At 41.4% G+C, this 23,194-nt stretch overlaps 1 protein-coding gene across 9 annotated transcripts in view; it reads right to left on the minus strand.

Moving 5' to 3' along the window:
- Positions 1-23,194, minus strand: part of COL6A3 (collagen type VI alpha 3 chain) — a 117,239-nt gene that overhangs the window by 16,158 nt on the left and 77,887 nt on the right. For all 9 annotated transcript variants that reach the window (XM_029069575.2, XM_029069572.2, XM_029069571.2 and 6 more), the window contains 19 exons: positions 22,730-22,795; positions 21,889-21,942; positions 19,813-19,848; positions 18,703-18,765; positions 18,397-18,459; positions 17,732-17,794; positions 15,607-15,669; positions 14,598-14,648; positions 13,485-13,520; positions 13,336-13,398; positions 12,322-12,384; positions 10,930-10,962; positions 10,803-10,839; positions 10,687-10,698; positions 10,105-10,598; positions 7,558-7,651; positions 6,480-7,178; positions 3,913-4,015; positions 1,807-2,210 (listed from right to left, as the gene is read on the minus strand). In XM_029069575.2, coding sequence (XP_028925408.1) covers positions 1,807-2,210; positions 3,913-4,015; positions 6,480-7,178; positions 7,558-7,651; positions 10,105-10,598; positions 10,687-10,698; positions 10,803-10,839; positions 10,930-10,962; positions 12,322-12,384; positions 13,336-13,398; positions 13,485-13,520; positions 14,598-14,648; positions 15,607-15,669; positions 17,732-17,794; positions 18,397-18,459; positions 18,703-18,765; positions 19,813-19,848; positions 21,889-21,942; positions 22,730-22,795 — 2,497 coding nt within the window. The remainder of the gene's footprint in view (positions 1-1,806; positions 2,211-3,912; positions 4,016-6,479; positions 7,179-7,557; positions 7,652-10,104; positions 10,599-10,686; positions 10,699-10,802; positions 10,840-10,929; positions 10,963-12,321; positions 12,385-13,335; positions 13,399-13,484; positions 13,521-14,597; positions 14,649-15,606; positions 15,670-17,731; positions 17,795-18,396; positions 18,460-18,702; positions 18,766-19,812; positions 19,849-21,888; positions 21,943-22,729; positions 22,796-23,194) is intronic.

The raw sequence follows: 23,194 nt of genomic DNA on the forward strand, positions 1-23,194 counted from the left end.
TGACTAAAATTATCTGGAGAAATAACTACTTGCTCTTTTACCCAGACTTAGTACAAATGGCCAGATCAAGTTACATTGTAATTATTAACAAGAATCTGGACCTAAATCTCTGTACCATTCAACATCATCAAAAGTGCAATAAGACAACAAACCACCAATTTTTTCCAGATGAACTATGGAAAATGGGCCTGGAGATTTTAAAATGGGTCATGATCAGTCAGTCAATCATATTTAATGAGCACTTACTGTGTGCAGAGCACCATACTAAGTGCTTAGGAAAGTCTAGCGGAGTGGAGAAATCTGTTCTAAGCCAATGAAAATAAACAAATGCAAAATGATTTCTCCTGAAGTTTATGATGGCCCATGTAACATCAAATAGGGGCTACCTTAAGGAAAGGTTTACCAAGCCATTCCCCATGATTTAGCCCCAAACAACGTTTCTCTATTGATATTAGCTGTTCAGGAAACTAAAGAGGGGATTAAATAATAGACAAGCTGGAAAAGTGGCTCACAGACAGCCGGTCAGGCAGGTAATTGTTGACTGCTGTTAAAGAGACTTGTTTTCTGAGGACATGCCTTCAAAATGACAGAAACAAATGCTCTGAAGCAACATTGGAAAGGAAGAGTACAACTGGTTTCTGGCAATCTGGCAATCAGATGCACTAGTGTATTCCATCTCGTGGCACTTTTTTGTTATGAATATGGTTACAGATTATGTTAGCAAAATTTAAGTACGCTATATAGAGAAGTGGAATTGGAAATGTCAGGCTTGAATTGAAATAAGGAATAGAGAAAGATCCTGTAGACATTCTCATTTAAAAACAGCTGTGACCTTATTTTTTTCTATTGTGCTTGTAAAATAGAACTTGCTTGGACCACACCAACTTTTACACTTCTTAGTTAAACTAGTTTGAAGACATTCATCCCATCTATACTCTAGACTGTGACCTCATTATGGGCAGGCAAAGTATCTGCTAATTCTGTTGTATTGTACTTTCCCAAGCACTTAGTACACTCCTTTGCACATATAATAAACCCTCAATAAATGCCATTAATTTATTGATAGATCTGCACTGCTGTGTTTAGCCTGTTGGTGTATAACATAGGCTGAGATTTCTACATATTTTGGGTAATTAAGAGGTCCCTCGTGGGCTCTCATTGTAGGTCTGGGAATGGGATCAATCCAACGAAGTTCCAATGCCCATTTTTAAAAAGAATGTATGCCCACTTGGTACATACAAAGGTCGAAAAAGATGGTTCTCCAAACTGAGAAAAGCAGACCAGCATTTTATTTCTTGAAACAAATTTTCCACCAAACTCCCATAATCATACTGCTCAAAATTAGTTGAGCTAATACTAAAGGCTGGTTGGTTAGGATGGTTACTCTAAAAGTAAGCGCTGGAGGAAATTATCATAATTGGAATGCATGAGTAGATAAGAGAGGAGATTACCATATGCCTCATCCTAATATTTTTACTAACACAGCCATAGTAGCTCTGAGAAGCAGTGTTGGCTTCGTGGCAAGAGCATGGGCTTGGGAGTCACAGGTCGTGGGTTCTAATCCCAGCTCTGCCACTTGTCAGCTGTGTGGCTTTGGGCAAGTTGCTTTGCTTCTCTGTGCCTCAGTTACCTCACCTGTAAAATGGGGATTAAGACTGTGAGCCCCACGTGGGACAACCTGATAATCTTGTATTTACCCCAGCACTTACAACAGTGCTTGGCACATTGTAAGTGCTTAACAAATACTATCATCATCATCATTATCATCATAGTAGAAATGCCAAAGGGGAAAGTTGCTGTACTTACCCATCAACTTTGGGGCTGCTGGCTTATTGGTCACTGATTTTGTGGTTACTTGTTTTGCTGCTGCTGTTTTGGGGGATGCTGCTTTTGTTACTGTTGTTTTTGGGTCCACCGGCTTGGAGTCCACCAGTTTGGGGTCCGTTGGTTTGGCAGCCACCTGTTTTACTCCTGCAGATTTTGTGGCTCCAGATTTTGCTTCCACTGTCTTTGGGTCCACCGATTTTGCTGTGATACTCACTGTTTTGGTTGTAGCGCTCACTGGTTTGACTGTGGTACTCACTGGTTTGGTTGTGGTACTCACAGGTTTCATGGTTGTACTCACTGGCTTGGTTGTAGTACTCACAGGTTTTGTTGTTGTACTCACTGGCTTGGTGGTAATACTTGAAGTAACATTATTTGGAACATGCCTGTTAAAAAATACATTTTTAACCAGTACGTTTTTCTTTTTGAGCTATTAAAGGGGTAGTGCAGGCGACTTCTTAAAACACTAGGAATTCAGTGCTAGTTCATAGTACTTCCAACTGGAGGTGTCAGGAAAGACACAAGCAGAAGACAAAGAAATACAATCAGCTGCTTATTAGTAATAGCAGCAGAAAAACATCATGTGAATGCAGATAGCCACCCTCACCTCCTAAAAGCTCCTGCAGAAAATTCAAAGCAGAATAGTAGAAATGAATGAAGCTTAGAAAACAGGAAGCAATGAGACAGAATGGTATGGGCCAGAGAAGGAAAGATTGAGGGAGGTTTAGTGACTCTCTCCAAGTCTTTAGAAGTTTATTTAGTGGAGTGTGATGACAAGCATCTCACTAAGCCCACAGACAGAAGAAAAACTGGGGGGCACGGGAATTGAGGATCTCAACAGAATTTCTGCTCAGAAGCATTCTTAAATTTTGGAGTGGATTCTTGGGGAACGTTGTAGACTTGATGCTCAAAAGAAGCGGCATGGCCTAGTGGAAAGAGCATGGTCCTGAGAGTCAGAGGACATCAATACTACTCCCTTCTCTGCCAAATGCTTGCTGTGTGACCTTGGCAAGTCACTTAACTTCTCCGTGACTCAGTTCTCCTTCCTTCCTTCATGGACTGTGAGCCTTATGTAGGATAGGTACCATGTCCAACCTAATTTTCCCATCCCCACAGCACTGTACTCGTCCGCTCAACTGTATATATTTTCGTTACCCTATTTATTTTGTTAATGTACATCGCCTTGATTCTATTTAGTTGCCATTGTTTTTACGAGATGTTCTTCCCCTTGACGCTGTTTATTGCCATTGTTCTTGTCTGTCCGTCTCCCCCGATTAGACTGTAAGCCCGTCAAACGGCAGGGACTGTCTCTATCTGTTGCCGACTTGTTCATCCCAAGCGCTTAGTACAGTGCTCTGCACATAGTAAGCGCTCAATAAATACTATTGAATGAATGAATGAATCTACCCCAGCATTTATACCAATGTTTGACAGAGAGTAAGCGCTTAACAAATACCATAAAAAAATAATAAAACTCCATCTGCCTGGTGTGGTTTTCATTACCTGACTTTTAGTAGAGTTGATATGTATAATGAACTCTTTCTTGGGACATTTTCAAGACTGGGATTGTACTGTCTCTTTTACTAGAGTATTAAATTATTAAAGTATTAACACTAATACTAGTTTAGCGACTGGTTTAGCCTTGAGATTATGATAATCATAAATGTGGTATTTGTTAAGCACTTACCCTGTGCCAAACACTGTTCTCTTTGCTTGAGTAGATACAAGATAATTAGGTCAGACAAAGTATCGTTCCACATGGGGATCATAGTCTAAGGTGGAGGGACAACAGATATTGAATCCCCATTTTACACCTGAGGAAACTGAGGCTCAGAGATGTTGAGTGAGTTGTCCAAGGTCACGCACCAGGCAAGGGGCAGAGGTGGTATTAGAATCAGGGTGCTCTGTCTTCCAGGGTCCTGCTCTTTGCATTGTCACACTGAGACTGTAAATTGTAATTAAATGTTTAAGGAAAGACATATTTACAAAATATGGATTGGATTTTTCTGAGACATTTAAACTCCAGTTGGCTTGGCTTTGATTTTCAGAATAGACTTACTGAGAAAAATAAAACAAAACATAACTCACAGCTGTTTTTGACCAAACTTCACAGGGTTCTTTGCTGGTTGGTCACCTTGGAACCAATCACATTGTTTTCTGATGTCTGGAGAGAGGTAAAAGGCATTTTCACCTAGAAAGAAACAGAAAAAAATGAACATGGTTAATTAAAAAGCTTTGAAAAATGAGGGGCCATGGAACCACTGTTGTCCAGTTTAGCCTCCTATCCCTCTTCCTCTTTCCCCTGATAATGGAGAGAAATACAGAGGAAGTGGATTATTAGAGCATTAAAACTAATTATTAAATTATTAAAGCTAATACCAGTTTAGCACATTATACAGGTTTAGGGTGTTAAAGCATGCTACCAAAGCCTAAATACGCTAAATAGTAGGGAGAACAGATATTGAGTCCTCATTTTACAGAAGAGGAAACTGAAGGACAGATTAGTTGAGTGACTTGTCTAGTCGTATATCAGGCAAGTGGCAGATTCATGATGAAAACCTAAGCTCCCTACTTCCCAGGCCCTTGTTCTTTCCACAAGACCACACCTTGTGTAAACAATTCAGCCTAACAAACATTTCACTACCCCATAATCCCCAGCATATATCAGGGTTTAGATTTGTACATTAAAATTATAATATTCCTTTCAATGAACTCCTGATATGGGCTGACGCGCTAACTCTGGTGCACTAATGCCTCTAGACGTCTACTCTCCATCAATAAGTAAATTATGCAGCAGGGGATTAAAGACACCATTATTATGTTGCCTCAGTTATGTCTTCTCATGGGGAAGGGTCTACTTTGGATTCACAATACTAGAGCTGACTTTTATTTCAGTGAAAGTTAAATTGTCCTGATATGCCACATTGATATCTTCTGTGAGTGTCTAGGTAATCTCCTTTTTGCTCTTTAAATTTTCTGAACTTTAATTTCCTTTCCCCAAGACTTTTTTTTTTGTAATTTCCCTGTAGCTGCAGTGCACATATCAACATATCACCCCAGTTCCCCCAATTCACTGCATAATCTTCTTATTCTCCCTATAACTCCTCCACCTCATTCACCTTAAACTCCCACTCAGCACTTTTCATGAAAATCTGTGTTATGGCCAAGATTTTCTTCTTTCTTTCCTGCAGTCCCCCTGGACTTTGTCACAATTGGACCACGTTAGAGTAAGGGGCCTTGGGGGAGATCACAGTAGTCCCTTCCTCCCCCCTCCATATCGCCCAGCCACAGCTCATTTTCGGCAGTTATGACAGCCCCAAGAATTGTATTCAGGGAAGGGACTGATTTGGCTTCAGCATTGAATCAAGTTTAAAAAAAAGTTAATGTGACACCAGGCAGGAGAGGAGATGGAGGACCATAAAAAGTAGATATGGGGGTAGGGAATGCCCAAGACTTATAGGGAAATGGGAGAAAAAAATTAAAAGCAGCAGTGGAGGGGGAGAAAGCTTAAAATGTGGAGGGGAGAAGAGAAGGAAGAGTGGGAGAGGCCCAGGAAAGGAATGAGGATTGAGGGGGTGATCTGATCACCATCTGAGATGAAATAGTGGGGTGACATATGACTATTTTACTTCCACTGAGTTAAAAGTCAGTCCAGTTCACCTACTCCTATGGTAAGTACCTTAGACCCCACCCTTACTGCTCAAAGGAGTGATTGGGTCATCAAATGTGCTGGGCTGTAATGGAAAAACTAAAATTAGGTGGACTAACATTTCTTTAAAATTTCCCCTGTGAAATGTTTCATAAACCATCTTCTGGAAATCACCCTTTTTAGTTTGTTTCTCCAGTGTAAACAATTTAATTGCAAATATTTTTTGCCAAGTTCCCCATTTTATCTTGTCTTTTCCAAAAACATAAAGCAGTGAACAACTTTTAATGTTAAAGTTTAGTATCCACCGGGAAAACACAAGAATGAAAGAATTGATTAATTGACCCAGGCCATGAGAAATAGCAGAAAATTTGACCTAGGCCTGGGAGTCAGAAGACCTGGGTTCGAATTCTGGATCTGCCACTTTTCTGCTGTGTGACTTCGGGCAAATCACTTTACTTCTCTGTGTCTCAGTTACCTCATCTGTTAAATACAGATTAAGACTGTGAGCCCCACATGGGACAACCAGATTACCTTATATCTACTCCAGTGCCTCAAACAGTGCTTGGCACTTAGTTAGCACTTAACAAATACCGTAATTACTATTATTATTATTGTGAATGTCCATTACGGGCATTGGTATGCTAAAGGCCTTGTTGGGTGAGACATTTCCAATCTGACCCTCAAAGCAGGTGATGTAGTAAACTGGCCAAATCAATGAATCAAAATGAGGAAGTGGTTTTCATCTGTAAGATTTTCATTAGATTGTCATCAACTTGAAGGTAGGGAATGTGGGTGTTGCTAGTCATATTCTCACTGGGGCTTTGTAGAGCATTTAGCACTCAGTGAATACTCTGTAAGCCTTACTGATAGATCAAAGTGACCTTTTAAAAATAAAAACACACAGAGTAACCCTATCTATTGAATCACTTTCCAGTATTTATCATATCCATACACCATTGTTTTGGGTCCATAATGCCCACCCTTCAGGACCAAGTGAAAAACTTACTGCTAATGAATGACGGCAGCAGTCTACTAAAACGCAATAAGGTTTCTTCATTGAGCTCAGTGGGTTTATCAGCTAATTTGAAGAAGACATCATTGGGTTCACTGGACAAGCTGTAGATATCCTTGACATTCACCTTCCTGCCAATGCCCAAGATCACAAAGAAATAACCTTTGCACTTAGCATCAATGATAACTCTTTGGAGAGACTCCAGTTCCTGCTTTTTTACTTCTCCTGTTAACATCAGAATCAAGACTTTCAGATCCCTGGGGTTAGGTACACTTTCAAAAACGGTTTCTATCGTGAAATCGATTGCACTGCCAAGAGCCCTCGTTCCATGTAGTTGGGTCATCTTGTTACTGAGGAAATCCACCAATTTATCTCTGGAGCCGTAATCTGTCAAGGACAATTCAACTTTCACTGGCAGTGTGCTGGAATTCCTTTCGTACTCATAGGGCGCGTGTTGCAGGACAGCCACTCTTGCAAGGAGATGGGATGATTTAGGATTAGGACTGAGTTCTAGTTGTTTCACTGTATAGGCAATGTACTTCTTCATCTCATTAAACTGGAAAGGTGTGGTGGTGTCAGAGCTATCCAAGATGAATGCCACATCGAGGTCTACATTAGTACCAGCGGACCTCCTGTCCCGGAAGGAAAGTCTTTGGCCACCAAATCCACAGGACTCATGAGGGTCACATATGTCTGGAAAGTAAAACCAGATAGGCTGTTGAATTTGGAGAGCACATGGGGATTCTTTCTCATTAAGATCACAGAGGACATTTACTTAATCATATAGTCATTGGATTTCTTCTGTAGGCACATTTTTTGGGCATAAAATGTAATTTGCTATAGCAAATCAGTCGATAAGCAACTTTCTGTTTACAGCAGATTGAACCCATTAAAGAGTCCATTTAACTTTCTCTTGTCCTCAGAGGAAAGGTGTGATCAATTACAAGATATCTTTAGAATTTGTAATCCAAACCTTTACTAGTAAACAAAATATCCTGTCGAATTGCTGTCTGTATTGTTCTACTCTGCCCCATTTTTCTGAGTTGCAAATGGCTACCTTTCAACACCTTACCCAAACAAATGTGACAAGTCAGGATTTTCTTCAGGGTCTCACTATAGTCTCTGCTAGTTAAGATAATGGCATCTCCCACTGCAGTGTTATTAATCTGGTTGAGACAGAAAAAAAGAAGAGTTTATTCTGAAACATTATACAATATTTCCTTTATAGAATATTCCTGGGACTTCTGAGGCAAAAACTGTCTCAAAATTAACCTTTAATTTTCTTAATCAATCAATCAATCATGGTGTTTACTGAATGCTTACTCTGTGCAGAGCACTGTTCTATGCTGTTGGGGAGTACATTACAACAGAATTGGTAGACATGTTCCCTGCCCACAATAGGCACAATTGAGAAGCAGCGTGGCGCAGTGGAAAGAGCACGGGCTTTGGAGTCAGGGCTCATGAGTTCGAATCCCAGCTCTGCCACTTGTCAGCTGTGTGACTGTGGGCAAGTCACTTAACTTCTCTGTGCCTCAGTTCCCTCATCTGTAAAATGGGGATTAAGACTGTGAGCCCCACGTGGGATAACCTGATTTCCCTGTGTTTACCCCAGCGCTTAGAACAGTGCTCTGCACATAGTAAGTGCTTAACAAATACCAACATTATTATTAGGCTTATAGTCTAGGACTAAAGTTTCCAACAAGGATACCTCTAGACTGTAAGTTTAATTGTGGGTGGGGTAAATACCTGTTATATTGTTATATCAATGTTATTACATTGTTATTACCATGTTATACCATTGTTATTACAATGTTCTCCACTTAGTAAGCACTCATTAAATACAACTGATTGCTTGACTGATTGCAGAAAGTAGATAATAGAAGCAGATGAGAAGAGGGGATCTTGTTTGGGTCTCAAGCTCTGAGTCATTATAGAAAATGGTTCCTCTTGTCACCTGCTACACCCGCCTAAATTCTCTACTCCACCTGCAGGACAGTTGAATGTGGTGGGCGGAGGAGGGGAGGTACAGGAGGTGGGGGTGTTTACGTGTATGTGAGTGTGTGTGTGTAAAAGGGCCTGGATGAAGTTAGGACATGTGAGGGAAAGATGGCCTTTGAAGAGGGGGGAAAGTCATGTGAAAGCTGGCAACTTAAGCAGAAAGCACTGAATCGCCTCCTTAATAGATTTCAAAAACTCCTCACAACTTCTGCTGAAATCCAGTAACAAAGTTCAGTTACAATACTCAGTCGGGGCATCTTGATTATATAGTAATCTTCCTCAAAACAATGCCCCCTTAAAATGCCAATGATTTTTTTATTCCTGAATGGCCCATTTTGGATGGGTCCATGTAAAATCAGGCCCAAGGCATGTCCATGGGATCCCTTGTATCTTTGTTGGCTTATGTCAACCGTCTCCCACCTTGGATTGTAAGCTCTTCAAGGAGAGGGATCATATCTTTACTTCTTAGGCATACTCCCAAAGTGCCTAGTCCAGTGGTCTGGACACTACACACACCCAGGACAGTGCTTGGTACTTACTGCTACAGGCTCTTGTTATATCCCGGCTAAACTACTATGTCAGCCTTCTCTCTGATCTCCCTTCCTCTTCTCTCGCCCCGCTCCAGTCTATTCTTCACTCCGCTGCCCGGCTCATCTTCCTGCAGAAACGCTCTGGGCATGTCACTCCCCTTCTTAAACACCTCCAGTGGTTGCCTATCAACCTCCGCTCCAAACAAAAATTCCTTACTCTAGGCTTCAAGGCTCTACATCACCTTGCTCCTTCCTACCTCTCCTCCCTTCTCTCTTTCTACTGCCCACCCCGCACACTCCACTCCTCTGCCGCCCACCTCCTCACCGTCCCTCGGTCTCGCCTATCCCGCTGTCGACCCCTGGGTCACGTCCTCCCGCAGTCCTGGAATGCCCTCCCTCCTCACCTCCGCCAAACTGATTCTCTTCCCCTCTTCAAAACCCTACTTAAAACTCACCTCCTCCAAGAGGCCTTCCCAGACTGAGCTCCCCTTCTCCCTCTACTCCCTCTACTGCCCCCCCTTCACCTCTCCACAGCTTAACCCTCTTTTCCCCCGATTTCCCTCTGCTCCTCCCCCTCTACCTTCCCATCCCCTCAGCACTGTACTCGTCTGCTCAACTGTATATATTTTCATTACCCTATTCATTTTGTTAATGAAATGTACATCGCCTTGATTCTATTTAGTTGCCATTGTTTTCGAGATGTTCTTCCCCTTGACTCTATTTATTGCCATTGTTCTTGTCTGTCTGTCTCCCCCGATTAGACTGTAAGCCCGTCAAACGGCAGTGACTGTCTCTATCTGTTGCCGACTTATTCATTCCAAGCGCTTAGTACAGTGCTCTGCACATAGTAAGCGCTCAATAAATACTATTGAATGAATGAATGAATGCATGAGCTCAGTACTTACTGTTAATCACCCCTCTAGAATGTCAGCTTGTTGTGGGACAGGAATGTGTCTGTTACATTAATATACTGTACTCTCCCAAGCGCTTAGAACAGTGCTCTGCACACAGTAAGTGTTCAATAAATGCAATTGATTGATTGATTGACAGCCTCTCTCTCCCCACAGCCAAAAAAATAGCCAGTTACAAACCTGCAAGGCATTCTTGAGTGTCCTATCTTCCCTGTTGGTAAGGAAAAGAGGTGTGATTCCCTCATCGTACAATTTCAGAATGGCCTCATTGAGCTGAGGTGATGCCTTGGTGGGTCCGTTGGTGAAGAAGACAGCCACTTTCCTCATGAGAAATCCGCTGCGGGCCCGCTTGAAGGTGTTCCTGGCCACAAACGACATGACTGTCTCCAGGCTACGTTGCTTGGAGGTGAAAGCTCCTTGAAGGTTCTGGATCTTCTGCAATAGGACAGACTTCCTCTTGGAGTCGGCAAAGCGGACCTCCGTGGTCACTTCGTTGTTGTAGGTCACGACAGCAACCCGGGCACCCCGAGGACAATTACTCTCAGCAATGGTTAAATTCTCAACGATTCTCAACAAGACTTCCCTCATCCTCCGGAAGGCATCTTGGTTGACACCCGCAGAGGTGTCCAAAGCAAAGGCCAGCTCCGTTGGGTAGACGGGGCATTCCTTAGGCCCTGTAGAAAATGGGTGTTTTTCCAAATCATTCTTTTTAGTGATTAAAAAAGAGCAAGACCAGAAAAGCATTTATTTCAATATACTCACCGTAGCAGCAAGCTGTAAAGAGAAAACAAAAGTGGTTTGAAATTATGCCTTTAGTAATTGAGATTCACAAATGCAAAGGATAGTTGCCAGATATCACAGAAAAGATGTGTACTTACGGCATTTATCTTTAATGCTCTGGATAAGGCTGCATTGCTTTAAAAAATTTAAACAAATGTAGGTGAGATGGTGAAAAAAATGTTTTCAAATAACAAATGGCTAATGCTGAGGTTATAGTTAACTTACGTCTGTTGAGTCTCCCCGGTTGCCTTTAAGTCCCTGGTTGAAGCAAAAGAGGAAAGACATAAAATTACAAATGCTTCCTAGTTTACCTTTCCAAGTTCTCAAGGAAAATTTAAAGTTTTCTTTTCCACGGCCAAATATTTCCATTTTTGGCTTGTCAAATATGGTTTGGTGTGAAATGGAGCACTCTCTTCTGTAAAACTTTTTGAGTACTAATGAGTGACTGAGCAAGTTGCACCATTGAGTGTGATGATTTCTCTCCTCTGGCAGTTCACTTTCAGGATTAGCGCTAATGCTCCTAAGTTTTCCATTAGCCACAACCACACGAAAAGTCTGACCAAGGAAAGCATGTTTTGGGAATTAAAGTGGCCTTCCCTCAGTGTAAATCATCTCTTTGAGCAGTTCCATTCACCACAGAGGAAGGACTGAGAAGCTCTTGCCTTCTGGCCACTGAATCCAAGCTGAACATGTCAGAACCACATATTTGTTGTGACTGTCTAAGAGCATTTCTATTACAAGGAAGATCAGAAACAGCAAATTCAAAGGGGAAGTAGCTAACTCTCCACCACAAAATAATTTCCCAAAGAACATACTAGATTCACTCTTGCCATGCATATCCTGAGGACCGTTCACTATATGCAACCCACTTTGACTAGCAAAGGCTTTGGTGGGAAGGGGAGACAAGGGTGGCACATGTTTAAAGAATGGAATTTACTTGCTGGTTCAGTAGACCCTCCCTCTCCAAGGTCATTGGCTCCAAAGGAATGAAGGAATGAATGAATCAATCAGACCATGATACTTATTGAATGTGTCTTGTGTCTGGAGCACTGAACTATGTGCTTGAGAAAGTACAGTATAATAGAGTTGGTAGATGTGATCTCTGCCCACAAAAAGCTTCCAGTCTACAACCCAAGCAGGACTCTGCAACTTACTAGGTGGATGGAGGTGGGGTCTACCAATCAATTAATCATATTTATTGAGCACTTACTGTGTGCAGAGGACTGTTGTAAGTGCTTGGGAGAATATAATACAACCATATTACAGGCATATTCCCTGCCTAAGGAGTGTTTACAGTCTAGAGGGTGCTAGGTCACAGGGCCTGAGATAATGAATCCAATTCACATAATGTGCAACAGTCCTCACCTCAAATAAAGATCTAGACATAAAAGGATATAATAAGGGTGATGCAGCTGGAATCACAATGGGTTTCACACTACTCTAAGTGATGTGAGTTTCTGATTCAGCCTTTTCCCATCTCCTGGAACATTGTGAAAGGGGAAATAGGCTGGAATGTGTGGACCTCGTCACCACCACAAAAGCAGACACTTCTGGTAAAGTTTATGAAGAGACACACTGACATTAATGAGTCAGAAGGAACCTCTTAATTGAACTTACAGCTGATCCTGGATAGCCTGGATCTCCTTTTTGCCCAACTGGTCCTGGTTCCCCAGCATTTCCCTAGAAAAGAACAGATCAGGGATTACTCAACCACCCTCCCTTGGGCAGAATTCCAAACCTTTGAAAGTCCTTTGGAGTTTTGATTCCATGGGCTTGAGACACACACATGGAAATAAATTCCTGCGAGTGTCTCCAGATTGAACCAATTAAAACATCCTTTACACATCAACTGAATTCATTCATTCAATTCAATCGTATTTATTGAGTGCTTACTATGTGCAGAGCACTGTATTAAGTGCTTGGAACGTACAATTTGACAACATATAGAGACACTCCCTGCCCAACAATGGGCTCACAGTCTAAATGGGGTAGACAGACAAAAAAACAAAACAACTGAATGTGCTGGGTTGAACCCCACAGTGTTGATTTTCTTATAAAATCGAAGTGGATTTCCTGGTAATAAATATGTTCATCTTTCTTTTTTATCATTTATTTTGGATTTTTATTAGCTGACTTTTGATATCCATTCAACTCCTAATTGTGATTATTGTTTGGTCATGGGAATTTAAGGCTATTTGACAATATTAGAAGAATCATGTCCTGAGCCATGGGGACCAACTTCGTGAGGTGAGGGGTTACCAACCCCAGAGATTGACAAGACAGAGTGAAGCCCTGCCTCCCCATAGCCTTTTGAGCAAGGGAAGAGGGTATTTGTTATCCTTTCCTGTCAGGTAGTAAGTTCCTTTGCTGCCTCCACCACCACCATCACTGGATTCCAAGCTAGGACAGAGGCTCCGCTCACCTCTGTCCCCAAGCCCAGCAGATCCTACTCAATCACAGCTGGTCCAGGCAGGGAAGCTATGCAGATACTGAAGCCCTCTGGGGTTTCTCACTGCCATGGCAGTTCTGGACCCTCAGCCAGGCTGCCCAAAACGGCCAAGTATGGGCACTTGGGCAGCTTGTATTCAGTTAAAATTGTTGGATGGCTAGCTTTTACACATTCAAACTCACCCGACGACCTCTGTTTCCTTTTGGTCCAGGGCCTCCTTCCCCACCTCTATCACCAGGGGCACCCTAGTAAGGAAGCAGAGTGAGCAACAGTTAAAGTAACATCAATATATCCTTAAAAGATCATTAAAAGACTGGAGGAGCAACCCTACCTTTGGACCCGGGTATCCAGGGAAGCCCATCTCACCCTGCAAGTGTAAAGAAACAAATTAAGATCTGGTTCAAATTGAAGGCTGCTTGAGGAAATGTGCTCCTGAAGGCAGAAAGTACTATTTGTCATCTACCTCAGAAAATCACTGGGTGCCATGGCAGTAGAGCTGACTTTTCTCTAGTCAATCTAAGAAAAGGGCTAAATGACAGCAAACTTTTCATTGGAGAGACATTTCATTTGAAATGCAAGTAGCTGTTGGATACCTAATCACCATGCTGGTGCCGTTGGAGGCAAGCACCATTCCAAGCACTGAGGTTGATACTTGTTAATCAGGTCGGACACAGTCCCTGTCCCCCATGGGGCCCACAGTCTAAGTAGAAGAGAGAACATATATTGAATCTCCATTTTCAGATGAGGAAACAGACTCAGAGAAGTTAAATGACTTTCCCAAGGTCACGCAGCAGGCACCTGGCAGTGCCAGGTTTAGAACCTAGATCCTCTGATTCCCAGGCCTGTTATTTCCACTAGACCAAACTGCTTCCCTGCTTCTTAGGAGTGATTCTGGTTGCCCTCCATACATGGAAGAGAGAACATTTTGTCATCTGGGTGATTGCCTGTGAGCATTCTGATTGGCTCATACCTTCTAGGTGAAAATGAGTTGGAAAGACAAGGGCCTGGGGGATGAGGACTGTGTATCCCCATCCTGCTTGCAGCAGCCTTGTTGGGACTATGAAAAAAATGATTTTGGCAGGTGGCTGCCCTCCCACTCACATATCAGATTTTCAATGCCAATATTTTGGCATTTATTCTTCCAGGAGAAGGACCAGAAGAGTGTTCAATACTGAAAGACCGTACTTTAGGCCTAGCCCTGCCAAGCCTCTTTCTCCTTCCCTTCCAACCCCCTCCTAAATAATAACAATAATAATTATTATTTCCTCCTCTCCTTAGTTTTCCTCTCCCTCCCTATAATGCCTAGCCATCTTCCTCCACTCTCTGTGTTTGTGTCTATCACACCTAGACAAAGCACGAGTGTTTTGGCTTGTGTCTTTATCAGGAACCAGCCCCCATCTAAATAAATGTGGACATTCATGAGACTTAGATAGCAGTTACATACCTTTTTGCCTTTACGCCCTTCACTACCCACTCCATCACGCCCATCTTCACCCTAGTAAGTGCAAAAGGGGAATTATCAAGTGAGGTGCAGGATATTTAGGAGATTCATTCACATATTCACATTTGAAAAAAGCATCTCAGTTAAGAATAGTGAGGAAAAAAGTGAGAGAACGAGCAAATCACTGCTAAACAGAAACCACAAGAATCTGTTTTCAATTCTAGGAAAAAAATATGTAATGTTCTCTATTATTTTCTGTTTTATGGGGATACCACATTTATTTTCCCCAAGTCCAAACAAATTTGAATGATCATCCTTTTGTGGCTGCCACTGTATCATTAAGGGAACTCACTGATGAGAAACTCGAATTAGTTTCTTTTAATACTGTGAGTAGACTTAAAGACTTGTCTTCTGTGTACTTCTGAAATCTTACACAAGAGCACAGGACAAGAAACTTCAACATGCAGTTAGGATGAAATTAAAAGTTCAATAAACATTCAAAAGTCTTAAATTCTAAAATTTTTGCAATTCTCCATTCGCATGCAACTTTTAAAAAGGAACTTCAAATTATCTTTATGTACCCTGCAGCATTTTCTAACTTTTCAGGAAAATTTGATATAAAACTAGGGAATATCTTTAAAATCTATCATTAAATTTTTAAAAAATCTTTATTTCTGGTGTTTGAAACCATTTAAAAGGAAACTTTCCTTCACAGAAGTAACCTCTCAATCAAATTCCACTATATTCCAAAAAATCCTGTACTTATTTTTTTTCTATGACTAAAGCCTTATTCAAATGTTTACCAAGTATTATAACTCTTAAAAGATGATTTTCAAGACTGGCCTGGAGAAACCATCAGAGTCATGAAATTGCCAACCTAAACAAGATTATTCCATCAGTGATAAATATATGGATATATATATATATACATTTCCCAAAGGATATCTTCAACTTCTTTGGTTAATAATGAAGAGATAAGGGACTTATTGGTTTCCAAACAAAGGGAACTTACCGTTTCTCCCCGAGGACCACGAAAACCATTTCCTCCTTTTGGACCAGGCTCTCCAGGTTCACCCTGAAATGAAAACAAAGTATGGGCTCTAGACTGTAAGCTCCTCTAGGGCAGAGATCATGGCTACTAACTCTATTGCACTGTATTCTCCACAGTACTTAGTACAGTGCTCTGCACACAATAGGTGTTCTATAAGTATGATTGATTGATTGATAACATTAGTCTATCTCACCACCCATATCCTGCCTCTGGCCTGGAACGCCATTCCTCTTCATACCCAACAGACAACCACTCTCCCCACCTTCAAAGCCTTATTGAAGGCACATCTCCTCCAAGAGACCTTCCCTGACTAAGACTTCATTTCCTCTTCTCTCACTCCCTTCTGCATCACCCTTGCACTTGGATATGCTCCCTATATTCAACCCTCAGACCCATAGTACTCATGTGCACATATGTAATGTAATTCACATTAATGTCTCTCTCCCCCTCTAAACTATAAACTCCTCAAGGGCAGAGATCAGGTCTATTAACTCTATTGCACCGTATTATCCAAAGCATTTAGCCCAAAGTAAGCACTCGGTAAATACAACTGACTGATTAATAACAACCCATATAGAACCATAGCTTTGTCTTTGCTAAAAGAGCCTGAAAAATTATCTATTTAGAGTCTTAGCTAACATTTTATATGGGCCTTCTGCCAAAGCAATCAAAAAATGTTGGCATTTCTCTTTCAAAAACACACTGAAACTGAATGCCGAAGACTGCCATCTATGAAAACACAAAATATTGTTTTTAGCACTGGAGATGAAAACACTTGGAAGATATTCTAGACATATCTGAGTATGTTTCTTGAATTGAAGAACATTCTTTAGGACACTGTCCTTATTCTAACTTTACTTATGACATCCCAAGCTGACCCTGCTTTTGTGGACGGCACAGGTAGAATTGGGCACTTGCCTGGCAAGGCCTTGAATGATGATGATGGTATTTGTTAAGTACTTACTGTGTGTCAAGGGCTGTTCTAAGCACTAGGGTAGATACAGGTTAATCAGGTTGGACACAGTCCCTGTCCCACATGGGGCTCACAGTTTCAATTCCCGTTTTACAGATGAGGTAACTGAAGCACAGAGAAGTGAAGTGATTTGCCCGAGATCACACAGAAGACAAGTAGTGGAGCAGGGATTAGAACCCTCATCTCCTGACTTCCAAACCCATACATTTCACTTATTCTCAATAATCTTGTAGGTCAGTAACAGGGCCCACTTGAGCATAAAGTTGACATAACCTCTCAGTTAAGGGGTCCTATGTGTTGGTTGCAAATTTCAAATGGAAGATTTCTATTTAATTTCTATTCTTCTAAACTAATAATAATAAAAATAATAATGTTGGTATTTGTTAAGCGCTTACTATGTGCAGAGCGCTTGTTCTAAGCGCTGGGGTAGATACAGGGTAATCGGGTCGTCCCACATGAGGCTCACAGTTAATCCCCATTTTACAGATGAGGGAACTGAGGCACAGAGAAGTGAAGTGACTTGCCCACAGTCACACAGCTGACAAGTGGCAGAGCAGGGATTCGAACCCATGACCTCTGACTCCCAAGCCCGGCTCTTTCCACTGAGCCATGCTGCTTCTCTAGATTTTTGTTTGTTTCCAGGACACACAGTGTTCTCCATTTCTGAAGGCACCGTGGATGGTGAAGTTCACCTCTGCCTGCCTGGGTAGGGAATGTGTTCATTTGCTGCTATAGTGTACTCTTCCAAGCACTTAGTACAGTACTCTGCCCACAGAATGTGCTCAATAAATACGATTGACTGACTGGGAGGCCGAAAAAGCCAATGTGAGATCAACAATCCCAGCTACACTGCGTTCAAAAAAGGTTGGTCCTTGTATTTTTGTGCCTAATGTTTTCAATGCCTGGAGCTGTTTTCTCTTTTGCCTCCTTACCAAACTTCTGCTCATAGATAGCCAGTCCCTTCCTGATAGGGATGTCCTAGGCAGATCCATTCTCAGAAAGTGACTCCCAGTTAATAACTGGGATGCGGCATTGTCTGAGGATTTGTTTTACCAGGCCTTCAAAATGCTTCCTGTGCCCACCTTACCTTGAGTTCCCCAGTTAAAGACATACCTTTCTCCCAAGACTGCCAGGCCTTCCACGGTCACCAGGAACTCCAGGGTTTCCGGCACCTCCCTGAGATAGAGAGAGTTGGGTTTAATTTGACAGCAGAGCATCAAACTCAAAAAGCCAAAATGATAAGCAATTAATCTCAAAAGATCCTCCCATTATTAATTCTCTTCTTTTCAGCATCTGCATTTTAGCCAAGATCCATTAATAATTCCTTATAACCCCCTGGTATATTTATGTAATATGATTTTTTTTGCAATTAAAACTGCAACCCCAGAAGGATTGTATTGAATTTATTTTCATGGCATCCTGGTAAGGCACAAATGGACTTTGAGCCTCCACATCCTCTCTAGGAAGTTGTTAACCTGACCATACCCAAGAAAAAGAAAATTCTCTCCGCCTTGCTTACGTTCTTTTATGCTTCTTTCAGAGTGGGTGGACATTCATTAGGTCTCTCTATAAATACATGTCTGACAGACAAGTGGTCCCGTATCCATTAGAACGAAAAGCTCCTCAAGTGCAGTTTCCCATGTTCATTTCTATTTTATATTCCCCAAATTCTCAATACTACACACAGTAGGTGTTCAATTGACCCTGTTGTTGCTAATGAAGGGAAAATATTGTGATAAATGGAATCTCCCAAAACATCTATCAAAGGAAACATTTACCCTGGGGCCAGGAATTCCTTGTTCACCAATCACGCCTGGGGGACCAAGTTGGCCAGGAGAACCCTGTAGTTGTAAAAAGTCAGGATAAATATTATTTCCAGGTTACAAAAGGTTCAAAGAATGAGTGCAATAGGCCCTTGTATGTACTACTGTGAGAATAGCAGACAGAAAGACAATGTTTCAAACTTAGCAACACTAGGCGATGGCCACACTCTTAAAGGGACTAACAAAAAGGGTTTTTGTTGTGTTTTCTTAAGTATGTGAGCTGGTAAAGAATCAAGTACAAGTTCCAGAAAACAGACTAACCTGTGAGCCTCTCAACCCTGGTTCTCCAACAATGCCTGGTTGACCTGGACCACCTTTACTGCCCTTGAAAACAAAGGGAAAAATGAAGAAATAAACCTTTGGCACATATTCACCAGCCAAGCTAAGTTCAGTTTCTCAACACTGATAATGAATGAATCTCTCAGCCCTGGGCCTGGATAAACAATTCAGGAAAGCATATGATACCATAGGCTAGAGGAAAGAGCTCTGGGGTGGGAATCAAGAGATCAGGGTTCTAACCTCATATCTGCCATTTGTCTGTTGTGTGACTTTGGACAAGCCACTTGACTTCCTTGTGCCTCAATTTCTTATCTGTAAGCCTAGTTAGACTGTGAACCCACTGTGGGGTAGGGATTGTGTCAGATCCGATAGTCTGTGTCTACATAGTAAGGGCTTAACCTTCAAAGTCTTGCTCAAATCACATTTCCTCCAAGAGGCCTTCCCCAGCTAAGCCTTCATTTACCCCACTCACTCTCCCTTTTTCATCACATATGCACTTGGGTCTGTACCCTTTAAGCACTTGGTATTCACCCCTCCTTCAACCCCACAACACTTATTTAAATATCTGTAATTTATTCATTTATATTAATGTCCGTCTCCCCTTCTAAACTGTAAGCTTCTTGTGGGCAGGGAACTGGTCTACCAACTCTGTTGTACTATACTCTCCCAAGTGCTTAGCAGAGTGATCTGCATATAGTAAGCACTTGATAAATATCATTGCTTAACTATTCATATTATGCAAATTAAGTCATCAAATTAATGAGTGAAATACTGAATCACTGATCTAAATGGCATGCTCTATTCATTTAACTTCCATCTTGTCTACACCAGGCTTGATATTCTCTAGGAAACCTTCCCCTGTGAGCCCTCTCAGTTTGCTTCCTAGAAATAGGGTGTTGAAAGTGGAGATTTGAAGAAAGGTGTCTGCCTCCTAAGCAGGAGTCTGGCTGTCTGTTGGACAAGATTAGATCAATTTAAAAGTCTTTGTTCTTAGGGAAACCTTAGATGTCCATTAATTTAAAGATGTGCATTGCTTGGATTTTCTCCTGTGGTGAATGAGGAAACAAGATGCCGAATACGCCGAATACGTACTTTAACTCCAACAGTTCCTCTTCGGCCAAAGCCTCCCTGAATGGAGAAACCAAAACAAACCATTACAAGAACAAATTACATTGAAATCTGGCCTGAGATTTACTGCTTCTTTGGTCTTTAACTCTTGGTAAATACTTGATTCTAGGTGGTGAGTGTAGACTTTGGAAGATGGGCCCTCAGTTGTCAAGAAAAGTTGCTGGAAGTGTCTTACTTTCCAAGTAAAACAATAAATTCTTCAGGGTTGTTGGTTATTTTATTTCATTTCAGAAATGAAGAATTTTGAAAGAGTGTTTTAAAACTCCTTTTTTTCTAGTTTTCTCACTGGCGTAAAAGAACATGAAGTAGGCCAATGAGAACAGAAATGCTTTATATGTTTAATCTGGATTTCCTAGTTTTCCAAAATGCGCTAGCCAACTGTATTACCTATTAAGTCAAGGAAAATACAAAAATGCACATTTGCATATTTAAATCTGCTAAACATAAGAGGGTTTGCTTCATATGTTGGCCAAATTAGACCCTATTGCCAGGCCCCCTAGTTTATATGAATCTAACCACACATCAGAAATGACCTTGCAAGACCTTTATTCTGATACTAGAGGCAGATCATACAATGCCTATAAATTTTGGAAAGAGACATTAATAATGTTGGTATTTGTTAAGCGCTTACTATGTGCCGAGCACTGTTCTAAGCGCTGGGGTAGACATAGAGGAATCAGGTTGTCCCACGTGGGGCTCACAGTCTTAATCCCCATTTTACAGATGAGGGAACTGAGGCACAGAGAAGTTAAGTGACTCGCCCACAGTCACACAGCCGACAAGTGGCAGAGCTGGGATTCGAACTCATGAGCCCTGACTCCAAAGCCCGTGCTCTTTCCACTGAGCCACGCTGCTTCTCTTTTCACATATATGCATGCGGAAAAGCAGAAAAAAATATCCATTGCTTAATGAACTCAGTAAAGCATTAGGGAAAAGCCACCTCCTACCATTTGCCCTATTGTGTAGTAGGCTATTCTTGGGAGCTAACAGTGAGACAAACCACTTATCTTTTGGAGAAACTTAATGAAGCTATACAGATTAGTGTGAGCTCAACACTCTTTTTCATCCAATTCTTTATGTTTCTCATCTTTAGAGGAAAGATGTTATCAACTCCTTATCACTGCAGTAATGACAGTGATCTGACTGTATCATGGAGAGAGAATCTCTTGACCAATAGAAAACCCCCAAGCCATATCTTGCTTAGGTTCATGAAGACTTGCCAAAATCTCTTGATTTTGCATCTTCTCCCAGTGCTTAGAACAATGCTTGATACATAGCAAGCATGTAACAAATATAATGATAATAATTACATAATAATGCTAATAATAATGAAAAATGACCTTCAATTAAAAATAAAGATGAAGCCCTATCACAGTTTTCACCCATTTACAAGGAAACCATCTAAGGTTAGAATCATGAATCACATTCTTTCATACCACACTGTAACAAGTACCAAGAATGCTCCTGTTCTGTGTTCATTACTTCTCCAGATAATATCATTTTAAATAAATGACACTGTGTTAGGCACCTTGCAAACATAGTTTTTCAACCAGTAAGTTATTTGAGGGTTATAAAGTGAAAGTTAATACACATGGGATGCCATTTGTTTGAGGGCAAAGTTGTGTTCTCCTTGATCTTGCATGGCATAATTTTCACCAACAGTTTAGATCCTCACTGGTGATTCTGCCTTCAAATGCATTTTCAGTCCTTGGTGCTGGGGACTGGAATACATCCATCACTACTATTGCTCTAGGCTTTGTCTTCTCCAGAGCCCTGACAGGTCTTTGGAAAAGGCTGGTATACTTCTCACATATGCCCAGGTGGCCTGTCTTACCTCCACCCACACTGACCCAGTCCTCCATACTGCTGGTAGCCAAAGTTCTTCCTCCCTTCCCCAGCTTCTTTTCCTGGTCCACCAGGTCCCAGGAGCCAGCTGTCATTAAATCTGCTCCACCATACTTCAGTTCCTGATTGCCCTTCTAAAGCCACTAAAAGGCCAAATGCCAGTCACCACCTCACAAGATATTAAAAGATACTTGCCTCCTTTCCATTGCCTCCAGGACTGCCCGGTGCCCCATCATTTCCAGGAAGTCCCTAGCACAAGGAAAGACTGATATAATATTCTCTCACCAATGAATAAGGGGTAAGAAAGTACAGAACAAGCAAGCTAAATCAACAAGTGAACTCATATACTACTGCAGTAACAGTGCAATCTGACTTTTGAGCTAAAATCTGGGCATACTTTTACAAAAACAGAAATAGGAACTGTCCCTGCTTCTCAATGTGGACATTTTGGATAAGACCCTTAGAGTACACATTCCCAAAATGGCCTAACTTCTGCAATAATAATAATAATTAATTATGGTACTTGTTAAATGCTTACTTTGTGCCAAGCACCATTCTAAGCACTGGGGTAAGTATATAAGGTTGCACAAAGTCCCTGTCCCAAGTGGGGTTCATACTCTTACTCCCCATTTTACAGTTGAAGTAACTGAGGCCCAGAGAAGTTAAGTGACTTGCCTAAGGTCACACAGCAGACATGTGGTGGAGCCGGGATTAGAACCCAGGTCCTGCTGATGCCCAGGCCCATGCTCTATCCACTAAGCCACGCTACTCCCTAGGGATAAATATACTGACAAAGAAATAATCTTCAGGATGAGAGGATCACAATTTGTGAGAACTAACAATTAATTTTTTTTTTAGGGTGGGTGACTTGCTGGTAATTTGTAACGTGTCCTAGAATCAGCCACTGAGCATATATCACTCTGTGGGAAAACCTTTCAATAAGGGCAAAGTAAGGAAAATTTTACTTTTTTATATTTTATTTTAAAACAAATACATCTTTGGTCATCAGCACAGTGATATATGTAGAATACTTTACCATTGGACCGATTTCACCCTTTTGTCCTTTGGGTCCTCTCTGCCTACTATCCAATCCTGAATCACCCTGGAAAAAAATGGGCACCATGAGAAGCAGGCATTTTAAATGCAGAATTAGCCAAGTCAATAGCTATTTTTTCTTCAGTTCAGCCAGGATTTTCATTATAGTAGAATGACCCATCTGGGAGAGCTGTACTTTAAGGTAGCATAGCGCCACAGTATTCTGCAAGAATTATCATTACCCAAGGCAACTCTATGAGTTTGGAATATGAAACGCTTGAGTTTCGAATATGAAATGCAACATAGCACTAGTATAAGAAATGTGAAGCTCAGATACCCTCTTTCTTTCTCAAAGTCAAGACTAGAGGAAAATGGTATTATGACAGAAGTAGAAGAGATTTAGATTAGAGAGGAGGATAAATTTCCTGACAGAAAAACCAGTTCAATAGTGGGATGGGCTTCTAGG

Source organism: Ornithorhynchus anatinus, chromosome 7 (genome assembly GCF_004115215.2).
Source record: "Ornithorhynchus anatinus isolate Pmale09 chromosome 7, mOrnAna1.pri.v4, whole genome shotgun sequence".
Lineage (NCBI taxonomy): Eukaryota > Metazoa > Chordata > Mammalia > Monotremata > Ornithorhynchidae > Ornithorhynchus > Ornithorhynchus anatinus.